The sequence below is a fragment of the Pyxicephalus adspersus genome, chromosome 1, assembly GCF_032062135.1.
Source record: "Pyxicephalus adspersus chromosome 1, UCB_Pads_2.0, whole genome shotgun sequence".
NCBI classification, from domain to species: domain Eukaryota; kingdom Metazoa; phylum Chordata; class Amphibia; order Anura; family Pyxicephalidae; genus Pyxicephalus; species Pyxicephalus adspersus.
Genome location: NC_092858.1, coordinates 70934390 through 70947809, shown reverse-complemented (window position 1 = coordinate 70947809; position 13420 = coordinate 70934390). Strand labels below are relative to the sequence as shown.

Here is a 13420-nt window from a genome sequence, read left to right as displayed (position 1 = left end):
ATCAAAAACATGCTTCTTCCTGCTGGGTGCCATACTCTCCATCATGTGGTCACCAACGCTGCTTTTCCCTGCAGACACGTGTCACTTGGCAATGTAAATGGCCAAAGTGACCGTGTCTCTTTAACTCCCTTCCTGGTCCACTTCTCAGGAAAGGTCTATGGCCATCATTATACTCTCTGTTATTTTTTTCATGAACAAAAAATATTTGGTAAAAAGTATATTGGTATTGTGATAGCAATCTTGTCTTCTAAAAATAGTCAGTTTCCCAAAACATGTAAATCTGCATGTCTCTTGAAATTAGCAGACGAGGTGGCAGAAGGTTGACTCAGTAGATAGTGTTAATGCTAAACTTGGCAGAGGGTCATACACAGTTTGATTTGGCACAAAAGATCGGTTTCAGAGCAATGTGTGATGCCCCCAAAATGAATTTGTAATATTTGTGAAAAGAAAAGAATGAAAAGAAATAACACAGTCATTCCCTTGTATGGTCTCTTATCATCCAAAAACCTAAAAAATATATTATTGTTTGGTCCCTTTTGTGAAACATACCTGTTAATCTTTTCTAGGATTCAAAGTGTGTTACTGGCAGACGCTCTTAGTGAAAGCTAAAGGAAAAAAGTCGAGGAAAAAACAATGCAGACCTGTACTGCAGCCCTGTGGGAGAACCAAAATACACAAAGCTGGGGCTCCTGTGTAGGAAAGAGCTGATCAGTCTGGGGGACTCTTTTATTACTCCCACTGATTTAAGGGCATTTTTTCTACCACTAACTTTCAATTCTGTGACATTTTAACTTTTGTTGACTCCAGTGTGGCCTCTTTACAGACTGAAGGCCAGTTAACTGGACCTTTAATAAAAACATTTGGGTGTCCCTGTTTGAACAACTGATCACTGAAGCAGAAAAAAATTATTTGTGGGTGGTGAACTTCTGCCATAATCAGCAAGCATGCACAGCAAGATTATGGCACTGACTTACCTGTGTGCAGCCACCCCGCAGTGATGACAGGTCCTGGATTCTGTTATTGCCACAACACAGGAGTCTGTCATCTTAACTGCAAACTGCAGACTTCCAAGTGGACAGAGTTGCAATTAATAGCTATGCATATTTAACTATTATCTCCCTTCCCTGCCTTGTACACTACATCAGTGGAATGTAGTTGCACATCATATAATGTTCTACATTTTCCCATCAGAGTAATACAAAAAAAGAATTCACTCTGTAAAAGAAAATTACTAATTCTTACATTTAGGAGTGGTGTGGAGTTAAATTGTCCCTCCTTAAGAACTATAAGCATTGAGCATATCTAAAATTTTTAGTTACTACAGGATGCAGTAGTGATATAGTACCCTTGGAGTAAACAGCGGAGAACTGCAGGGGACCAGGTATCTGACACATCTGAAAGTCTCTTGCAGTGATATATTGGCTAGGAGAAGAAAACAATAAAGATAATTGGGGACCCAGGTACCTGACGCACATAGTGGTTTCCCTTACTGAGATAGTGGATGGTGGAATGAGCTAAAGAGTTAAGTTTATCCAAATATCCTGGAAGTGTTGAAAAGGAGCACATAGTACTCAAAAGGGAGGGAGAGATTTCATTCACCACCTACCAGGATTGTAAAATGTTTTTTTTGACACTGAAAACTGGGCAACACTGGAGAATAGAGCTCAGGGATCAGTGGCATGTATTGCAGAGTTCAGGGGTGGGTCAGTTGTGAGTAATGCTGAGCACAGGGGTCTTAAGTAGGTAATGCAGAGTGCAAGGGCCACTAGTAGTCCACATCTCCAGGATAGCCCTGGCACATATTTCCCCCTCTTTCCTTTCCTTAAATATACTCACGGAGCAGAGTAGGGAAAGTCTGTGTCTGTATCTGGGGTCTGAGAGGCAGTGGGTGGTGATGGCAGTTGGTGGCTGTACCACAACTAAAGTGGGTAAAAGTAATTGGTGGGTGTCATTTCACTAGAATCAAGGGTACCTTTGTTTGCTTTTAGTGGCTAACAAACCTCATGCTTCTGATAGAGGGGTGGCACAGCGGGGTTCCCCTTTACATGCCTATAGGTAGAGATTACAATTAACATGTTGCCACATTGTACGTGTGCTCTGGAGACAGGGTCCCTTTATTAGTGACTGCATGTTACTATTGTATTGTTTTGTCTGTGTAATGATCATCAATCAATTTTAGAACTGTGAGTGAGCTACTTTATATCTTCCAAATCCTCCTGAAAGTTAGAGGGCCACCAGGGGCAACTGGTATAGTGGTCACTGTGGTAATGTCTGTGATGATTGTATATGGTCTATGAATTCTCTCACAATGGTTATCTTTGATTTATAAAGTTTAAATGTATATAGCAGTGTTTCTCCACCAGCGTTCCATGGAACCATAGGCTTCCTCCGGAGGGTACTAAGGGTCCCTTAAGCAATGGGCAGTTTGTGATTCTTAGAATAGGTGACACAAATGATTTTTATCACTATCTGTATGTGTGATATTCTTCCCACAGCAAAGTAAGAGGAATTCTTCCTACTGACCATCATGCTAATATACTGTGAGCTGTGGATAATAAAATTACAGCAGGAGTTTCTTGAAGATCTGAAAGTATTTACAAGGGTTACCTAATATTAAAACACTGGTATATAGATTAATTGTACACAGTTTTCCTAAAGAAAAAAAAAAGCTGTTGCTGTAATTGTAAAAGTAGCTGGAGTTCAACTTTAATTTGTTTGTCCCATCCCATGTACAGCTAGGTACACACTTTCATTAATTATCTTTAGAAAACAAACGATTACGACTGATCAATGATTATGCACGATTATATTTGAACGATTGTATTGTGCACAGATCTGTACATGCTGTAACGATACGATCGTTCATATATAATCCACCAAGAGTGTCCACACGCTAGATACAATCGTTTGAACGATGCAGGGAGGGACATATAAAGGAGAAAGTGTACTGCAGAAACATGCAAGATCACTGAACGACCGTACACACGATAGATAAAACGATCATCGACCGATCAGATCCGCCGGGACGGTCGATTATTTCCAACGGCAATCCTCGTTCGTAGGCGTCATTGGTCACCTTTCACGGTTCGTTTGTTTCCAACGATAATTATTGGAAGTGTCTTAGCAGCCTAAAACTACATGCCCATGTCATACAACCTTGTCCACAGGGTGACAACTCTGCTTTGTAACATCATCTCAAAACATTGTTGTCACCTTGTTTAATAAAGGGGTACGTAGCTGATTTACTGGTGTAGTTGTTAAAAGGGAACTCTAAAAAAACAAAAGGTGCGCTGTTAATTCCAATGGCTTGAGCATTAACCCCTTGTTGACATTTACCTCAAGCCATCACAAGCAAGGGGTAAAATGTGCTGTTGCCATTCCATGATGGTATCACATGTGGAGGATTCCTGATAAATTGCAAGCTCTTGTGACCAGGGCACATTTGTATTTGTGTGACATTGTAGCAGCTGTAAGAGGTTAAATAGAAAATCCCATTTTGAGCAGTTCCTTGCTGCCTGAGCTGTGTTCCTCTCCCTTCCCTTGGATCCTCCCTGTTTCCTCCCACACAGCAGAAAAAAGGTCACGTATGTTTGGAAAAATATGTAGGTCAGTGGAACATTTCCTGCACTTGTGCCTGGCAGCCTGCGAGCTCTGCTTTATCAAACACCACCTACACCTCATCTTTACTCATTCCTTCTTTTCCCTTCTCATGCCATTAAAAGGTGTATTTTGTATTCCAGATCTTCATCCATTTCCAGAGCCAGCAGGCACCCCACACCCAATGCAGCCATCACCCTGAGGGGTTCCCACTTGTAGTGCCATATGACTGGCAGTGCCAAGGTGGCCTCCATTGCTCTATACTTCATAGAAGCGGGCACACAGCAGAGAAGATGAAAGAGGAGGAGACGCTGCTGTGAGACTCATCATGCCAGGAGCGGGAAGTTTGTGGGCAGCTCGGGATGTGGCCCTTATGTGGGCTCTGTGAGGGGATTGTGGAGAGAGCCCGGACCGCTCATATTGCAGCCCTGTCACCAGCCTTTCCCCAAGCTGGCACTGCCCGCTGAGCTTGGCATGCGGTGCCCCCTCGCACCATGAGATATAGCGGCTGTAAAGCCAAGGCGACTGCAAAGGGTTCGCCGTCAGACGGTGTTGCGGCTCAGGGCACGGACATAGCCGGTTCCCTCCGGTCAGCCCCGGCACAGCTCGCCTCAGCGGACAGCAGCACCGTACGGAGCGGGAAGCGCCGCCTGAGGAACTCCCTGCCAAGCCGGCGCCGCAGCGCTGCCAGGTAAGTGCCCCATGCCGGTATGTGTGGGCAGTGCCCGGTCCAGGCTCAGTCCTGCGATGTATACTGTAGGTACAGGTGGCACCTGCTGGCACATTCTGCAGAGAAGAATCCTCCACAGGTTGCAGCATGGAAGGTGAATGCTGAGACATATGCACATGTGAAGGAGAGGGCTGTGTGGGTGAAGTCAGAATCTTATTACACTGTACACATTCATTATAGCCTGATAATTGTGTCTGGTCAATTCACCCATGGCAGGGGCAATGGCTGCTGGTATTCCCCAGCTTCCATACTAGTTCTGTCCATGTTGGTTCCCACAGTGTCCACACCCTTATTTACCAACCTGCACAACAACACTCCCTTCTAAAGCACTCCCTAAAGTCAGACTCTAAATCTGCTCCAACTCCTGCCATGGAGGCATTCCCTGTGATGGGGTGACAACTTTCTCACTGTTACACACCTTGGTTGTCACCCCGTCACATCCTCCCTTGGGCCCACTGATGTCATCCTCTGGAATCTATTTCGTGGCAATGACAGGTAGCTGGAGATTACAACTAATATTAAAGGTAGAAGCAAAACTAAACCCAAAAATGTAAGAATTGCAAGCCAATGTGTTAGTGTACAGTCCTGGCCAGCTAGGAAACAAGAATAAATGACCATATGTACCTATTTCTATGTACAGTACGTCCGCTTGTATGAAAACTCAATGATGAGGCATTGAACAGCTGTTGGTGGATCATTGGAAAGAACTCTGGTAATATACCAAGATGACAGTTAAAAGGACTGTTTAGGTTTCTGTTTCATGTGAGTTGGTACAAATTAATGAAAGACTCCCAAATTTCAAAGAAGCAGCCTGTACGTTTTACTTTTTACAAAGAAGTTTCTATGCAGTCCATTTGAAAGATGAGTTTTAGTTTTTCCAGAAAAGTCTCATAGTAAAAGGTTCCTGTGAGAACCGCATACAGATAATCTTATTTCCCCAACAGCAAGATGAATGAAAAGAGTATTTTACTTCCTTAGGTAATTCAAACTGCAAGTCTATTGCCCTAAATATAGCCCATTCCACTGATTTAATGCATTTTCACATGTGCATTTTTTGGATTTGTCAAAGGAATCAAAGTGTTTCTATGATCCAGTCAAAGTCCAGACCTTAGTTTAATCAAAATGTGGTGGGACCTTAAGAGATTTGAGAAAAGATTCTTCAAGTTATTGCTGCTATAAGTAGTTCTACAAGCTAAATTATGCGGTGTACTTTTACACATGGCCCTTTAATTGTGTATTCATTTAAATTAAAAAAAAAACCATAATGTTATCTGTTGTAAGTTTATCCCTGAAGTTAGCTTTTAATAATTTCATAACTTGCCAAGGACTAGATAAATTTTTTTATTATACCCTGATACCTAAAACCTTAGAATTTAAAAATAGAATGTACTTTCTTTTTCTTATGACAGTAGCTTGCATGAATATGTTGATAATTCAGTTTGCAAAGAGTACCCAGTGCATGCAAGAAAATCTATAAAAAAAACAGAATCACAGCTTAACCTTATGTACTAAGCTGAAGAGATCTAAATGGAATATCTCTTGCAATTCACGTTGCTATGTGAACAGCCTTCATTCCCTTAGTACAAAAGTAAAAAAAAAATGGTACATTTAGTGGTTGCATTTAGGTTATATGTAAATCTGTTTTTTGTTTTCTGTAATTGTTTTTTGAAAATACGCAGTAAGCCTGTCTGAAGAACCATCGAATAGCTACATCCTTTGATAATATGACAACATGCTTTCTTCTGCAATGAAATCAGGCAAGGTTGTCACTCTGGCAGCTTGTGTCCCATCAGTGAATAGCCACATTAGATTGACAACGATTTGCTCTTTCTGCATTAGATTAGGGTCATTTTGTAAAGTCCATCCTCCCTCTTCCAGCAACATTTGACAGGGTTTCAGGGGAATTCAAGTTGTATTTACCTGAATTTTAAAAGAGAATGTACTTTCTTTTACTTATGACTGTAGCTTTGTAAAATATTACAGTCTAGTGTGAATTATCCATATCAGAAGGTGGGAAATTCAGCTGTGCTGTTTCTATATTATGGATCTGATGATTACTGATCTGGTCTGTCAAATACCAGCCAGGTGGCAGTTCTAGGGTCTTTTTTCTTGCATTAGTTGCAGTGTGCTGAGAGGTAGTTGCATTTGGTTACTTTATATATGTGCATTGGAGTGCTATTAAAAATACATTGCAACACAGTGTAATGTTCACGCACAACACATTATACATGGCAAAGTTTTCATGCTTACCAGACTGGCAGAGAATGTAGAATATGAAAAGGAAGCAATGCTTAACTCAAATATTGAACAAGTAAATGATGCCTGTTTTACTATATCCAGTTCATCCATTTTTCACAATACTGTTATCATGAAATGGTTACTTTTTACTGCAGATATATTTTCCATTGTCGGTGTTCAATAATAACAGTATTACCACATTAGCAGCATAAATGTGTGTAGGGACTCTAGTAACCATAGTAACATCTGTTTTAATAGACCTACTGAAATCAGTCTATCTGGATCCTTCCTGTCCTTAGATATTCACTTTTTTTTAGTTTAATGATAACATTTAATAGTTGATAATCAAGCATTATTTTTATCTAATTCAAACCTATTTATTTATTTTTGTTGTGCTATTTAGAATTGTATCAGTGTGCTTGTTAAAAGACTTGTCATGAATTCATTTACTTGATGTTGTCCATGTGGCCTGATGCTGTGTTTAAATATATAGCTTTTAAACCTCTATTAAAGCATTTGTATTACAATAGAGGAATAAAATAATTGCTAGCAGAGTGTCACCTATGACATTTGTATTTCTTTTGCTAAATCTTTTTTAAAATAAGACTGTACAACACTTGGTTTTCTGTCTGCCTGTCATGATTTTATAAATGTAGGTCTCAAACAGTAATAAATAGTAAACTGAGCATCAGTTTTAGTGATCCCAGCTGCCCAAAGGTTGGTGGCCACCTACATTATCATAAACTGATATATATATATATATATATATATATATATCAACAAGTACTTTGTGCAGGTATTCTTATTCAAACCTCATTATAAAGAGCGATTTAAAGTGCACAGACATGTAAATAATAGCCTGCTCAATCCAGTTCAGGGTCAAAAATATGAAAAGTTTATAGAAAAACCTTTGTCCAGGTAATATAATAAAGCTGGACTCCAGGAACCAATAAAACATACCCATGCAATGGGGCCACCCTGATTGCCAGGTCACTTGAATAGGAGAGGCTGGGACTGTGGTTGAACCAGTGGCAAAATGCTATGGCTCACTGAGGATCTGAAATGGCCCTTACTTATGATTGGCGTCCCTAGGACAGGACCTGAGGGCAATCGACCTGATGGGAATTATATTCTCTACTCTATCCAAATAAAGATTTTGGTTTCGGAATTGTATTTAGGTTTGCTAAAATATTTCAAGTAATTTCTAGAACCTTTGCTATGAAACGGAAACTACAATAATTTTGGTCAATTTGTTGTTTTCAACATTTTTTTGCAATTTGTAAATAATTTTTAATATACAAATATACATTTATTACATTTAAGACTCTTAGCTTGCAGAGCACCATGAGTGTCTTCTGGATTGGGATTAGGTGTGTTCCTAAAGTGTTCGTAGTTTGTCATCCTGCTATTACAAAGCATAAAATAAACCAGGCTCCAAAACATGGAGTGTTCGACCTACTCTCACCACTCTAAACAATCCAGGGAGAATCTGTTTAGGGGATCAGGAAGAATTTTCTCATATTTGAGCAAATTGTACCATGTTTTGTGACTCCCCACAATGACCATTAATTCAAAAGGGATTCCACACTTACCAAGTATGTTAGTTGACACCACAGGTTTTATTGATTGTTCTTGTATTCTTTTATTTATTGTAATGTATTCAAGATAAATACTGAAAAAGGGTGTTTTATAATTCAGCCTGGGTGTTAAATACACTATTATTTAATTTTTTGTATCCTAAAAAAAGATTGCTCTTTGATTTGGGCACAAAGGTCAGAATTTCAATGGTTGTTATGTTTTTCTCAACTAGGGTTCCTCCAGAGGCTGCTAGTGGTTCCTAAGGCCATGGGGAATTTGAGCCTCTCAGGTCAATTCAACTGTCTCCAATTCTCTTTTTGGCTATCCGTAGGGGTGACATTCTTCCCAATGGCCATGTAAGAGGCATTCTTCCAACTGACCACCATTGTAATTTATTGTGGACTGTGGAAATAGTAATAACAGCAGGGGTTCCCTAAAGACATAAACGTTATTGCAAAGATTCCCCTATGTCAAAAAAGTACCATTTCAGTAGGTTCTTGATGAGCATGATACAAATATTAAGTAGCTTTTTTTATATACATAATGGTTCCTAGATTGTAAGCTCTTCGGGGCAGGGCCCTTTTCTACTCCTGTGTCACTGTCTGTATCTGTCTGTCATTTGCAACCCCAATTTAATGTACAGCGCTGCGTAATATGTTGGCGCCATATAAATCCTGTTTATTAATAATAATAATAATAATAATAATTATAATAATAATAACAATGGTCATCATTACAGGTTTGAACCGCAACATTGGTGCCGATACTTTATTTCCTGGTGATGCCACACAGGTGCCTAATTGTTCTATGTTTACCACTAATACAACATGATGCTCTCCTTTACTGAGTGTTCTTCTTTCTTCTACTTTATCCTAAACGTTTACATAACTGATCCAAAATTCTCCTAAGAAATGGTTTTGAGGTTGGGTGGGAAGAAGCTGTGGGTGGGTGGCAGCCCCTGTATTTTGACCAAACTACTCAGTAACAACCCAAAAACAGCCAAGTGATTGCTAAAAAGTGCTGGGTGGTGCGCCCAGCTAAAAGGGGCTGGGGAGAACACTGTAATCAGATGGTTTCCTGCAGTTTAAGAGACAAAAAAAACAGCCTTTAAAACATGTGATCATCCTTCACAATAAGGAAATAGGAACAATGGTGAAGCTTTGGTGTTCTTCATACCTGCAGAACCTTTTTGTACTGTAAGCTTTGCAGTTCACTTTGTAGAAATATTTCTTAAGACACAAAGAGAAATATAGTGCCTTGTTATTGTTCCAGATTTGTTTTGTACGCCAAAAAAATGTGAGCTACATTTTCCTGGAGTACTGCCATTGACTTCATAAGGAGTTGCATGTACAGTCTAAAAATGTATTTGTAGTTTTTCACTGTGTTTTTAAGGAAGAAAACAAGTTTATTACACAATGCAAAATACTTACTAGTTATGAGTAAACAACCACATCTGCATTCAAATAAGTTTGAATGTGTACATAATTTTATTGGAACACAAAGTGGAAACATTTATACAAGCTTAAAAAAAAGGATTGTATTATGCAAGCAGGTGTGGCTGTAGCTGCACTGATAATTCTTGAAGATAATAAAAAACAACTCATTCAACTATAATATTTTTTGCTAGATATGCAGTGCAGATATGCATATGCAGATCTTGCAGTGTTTCAAAACTTTGAGCCCACACCCTCTGGAAGATTTTAATTTTTTGAATAGCTTGGGTAATGCCCCACCCTCTGACAATTAGAAGCATAATGTAAAGTAATCCTATTTTTCAAATCTAAATTTAAAATAATATTTTAGACAAATAGTCTAAATGGGTGGCCTTGGCTTAATGGGTTGCAGCAGAGCTAGGAAGTTCGGTATTTGCATATCAATGTCATGCTCTGATCTTGAGCATGTGCAGAAAAAGCAGACAGGAGTCTCCTGGAATGTGTGACCTGGGTATCCCAGGAGGCTCTGAGCGCCCATCCTACATTTATCACTGGAGTGATAAAGACAGAAGGGGAGGGACTTAACTTTTTGGGAGAAAAAAAAGGGTTTAAATCCAACCCCCCAAATAAAATTTTGGTGAAAATGCAGTTATGATTTTCATCATCAGTACAGGTGTACTCTTTGTACTTTGTACTCTTCATGTTTGCATGGGTACTTAAAGACTGAACAAAAATAGCTGGTGGAATATCTCACAGTAAAGTAGAAAGCTCATGTCTAAATTATAACATCATCGTTATGTAATGTAGCATTACCCCCTTTTCAAAGATCCACATCCAGTACAATGCAGATGCATATTTTTGTCCTGAGAGTCCTTGGCAGTATTTTGTTTCCAATTACTCATCACTATATTCATACATCACAATGTTTAATGTTTGTTTCTGTGTCAGGGCTTAAAATCACCAGCCTGGAGATCAGCTGCAGGGCACTCAGACAAGGAGTTTTTATCAAGAACATCACATTCACTATCATTTCTGGAAACATTTACACCAGGATATATAAATTAAGCTGATTACTTGAAAATTTTTAATTTATTGCATTAAAAGAAAAAATTCTATATAATTCTACAAAATCCAGGAGCAGGTAGCCACAATGGAAACAAGAGCAACTACTGTAGAGCAACCTTGGGAAAAATGTTTTATACATCAATGCCTCTCGTAAAGTCAGGGCTTGTGGACAGTGTAAATCTGAGAATTTTAAACAACTGTATAGGCCCTATACAACGACGCTAAATACAAGAAACTGCTAAAGGAAAAGCTTTCATTTCATTCCATATCAATATATCTGTTTGTCTATTTGAATTATAATTTTCAGCAAACTACTACAATTACATCATCACTGTGAAACAATGTTGTTAACTGACCTACTTTTGCTGAGAGCAGGCTAATCCAGTTTAGCATGGCAAAAGGAGGACGGGCACACTAAAAATATTTCTGATGTATGAAACTGAAATTATTCAGTGACGTGACAAACTGCGCTCACCTCTCTGAAGAGATAAGAGAACACTGAAAAATGGTGGCTTTTTTCTTCTGGACAGGGCATCAGAGGTTTGTGGCAGTTATTCAATATTAGCAGTAACAGTTGTCAACCATTTTACTGACATAACTGGTAAACGCTACACAGTGTTCAAATGTCATGGCAACAACCTGCAGATCCCTTTGAAATAGAAAAGGATAAAAAATTGCATACTTGATTGGCTATGCCTCCACTTCTGATTGTTCTAAATGTGCTCACCCTCGGGCAGATTTGTACCATGTCCTTTGGAATTGCTGGAAGAATAAAAATTCTGGCAAGAGGTGGCCCTTAATGCTACTACTTTGTTGATTAATTATGTTCCATTGACCCTGGAATGGGCCATCTTAGGTACATTTAATTTACAAGGGGCAAGAATTACTAAAGGTGGCCAAAATTTGTTAAATATTCTTTCTTTGGTAGCCAAGAAAACGATATCACATAAATGGTTGGACCCACATCCGCCAACACTCCGGCTTTTTAAGGAGAAACTGGACTATGTCTTTAGAATGGCTTGGATAGAAGCGTCATTAGATAAAGAAACTAAGGTTAGAAATTTTTTTATTACATGGGAATCATATATAGAGACTCAGTCTAGCTCAATAAAGTGCCAGATTGTGAATACATTTCACCACACTGAATGGTATACTCTGAGAATTCTGGACAATGATTTTCCTGTTGTTATAGATGCTGTTTAGAGTGTAAATGCCAATTATGGTTATGTTTAAAATTTCCTCTTTGCCTAAGTTATATTGATATTTGTTTTAATCTTGTATGTGGTTTTTGATGTTTTTCTGTTATTTATTGAAACATCCTTTAATAAAAAAAATTAAAAAAAAAAAAATATGAAATATTTTAATCTAGGAATATAGTACTTTAAATAACTTGCAAAAAAGACAGGAATAATGTAGTTCGGCGCAACTAGTTTTAGAGGTCTGCTATACTTTAAAGACTGCAACACATTTTATACGGTTATTTATAAGTGTTGTGTGATAGTACAACTCCAACAACGCACTTTATTGTTTTATTTAAACACCCTGAAGTATAACTAAAACTTTTTCATTTAGTTTTAAATAGGCACAGGTTGGAAGCCATGTCAGTTTTTAGGTGTAAGTGTATAAAATGCAGGCTACACTGTGAAGCCTGGGGTATCTATCAGAATGTTCCTTGTGTAACACTATAAACAGAATTCTGTGCTTGTAGAAGGGGTCCGTGACATGACTTAAACAGGTACAGCAATACTAACACATTAGAGATAGGGCTCTGTCTTGTTTGAGAGAATGCCTGATACCCTGTTTTATAAATAGAGCCCTAGGTGTATCTAATCTCTGTACTTGTCCCTCCTTCTCCTTATCCTTCTCCAATCTGTAAATTATTGCACTGAATGTTTTCAAAAACTAGTGTCAATAAAAGGAATTTTAGTTTTTGAGAATAAAGTCCCTTGATTTCAGGAAATTCCTTCAATAGACCTTCTTAGGCTTGCTGGAATGATGAGCAGTGTGTATAATCTGACAAATGTATTTAGATTTGGCTTTAATTTATTCAAATTTAATAAATTACATCTGAAAGTATCTAATCATTGAAAAAATCAGTTTATCAAAGTATGCAAATATAGGTACCTAAACCAATTGGCTTTTATGTTTGAGAGGTATTGCTCACAGCAGCCAGTCTTGTTTGGTCTAACATTTTTCTTACATATATGTCATTGGAATATTCAACAATGCTAATACATCAAAGTTATTATAACTTAGTTTAAATGTATACATGCATTTGAACGCTTATAATTGTGTAAAATGTTAAATCATAAAAAGAACTGGCACAGTGTCAGCTGCACTACAATACCACGTTTGTGGCTTACTGACTGTTAACCAATATCTATATTATATCAAGAACTAGGAAACGCTTAGCTCTTTGTATAAAAATCCTTAAAAATCCATGTTTAATCAAAAGAAAACACAATAAAACCTATTCAATGGCCATTTTATAATATTATTAGTAATTATTATCAAACATGCTCACCAAGCCATTGCATATTAAATATTGACAGGTGTAATATTGCTTAAGGAAAATATTTCATGTAATAAAATGACAGAAGACTCATTTTAATTTTAGTTGTTTAAAAATTATCATGGCAGATTTAATATATAAGTTTTATGTTAAAAGAACAAATAAGCAGAAAATATTTACACATAGGACTTACCATCATTGTTGTTTTTTTTTTCATAGATTTTTTATTGAGAATTCAAAGCAACAAGCATATATACAAAAAACATT

General features: G+C 38.0%; 1 protein-coding gene across 1 annotated transcript in view; it reads left to right on the top strand.

Moving 5' to 3' along the window:
- Positions 1–3648: 3648 nt before the first annotated feature.
- NPAS2 (neuronal PAS domain protein 2) overlaps positions 3649–13420 on the top strand; it is a 42235-nt gene continuing 32463 nt past the window's right edge. Inside the window, 1 exon segment of the mRNA XM_072403144.1 lies at positions 3649–4288. Within this exon segment, the coding sequence (XP_072259245.1) occupies positions 4092–4288 (197 nt within the window). The 5' untranslated portion in view covers positions 3649–4091.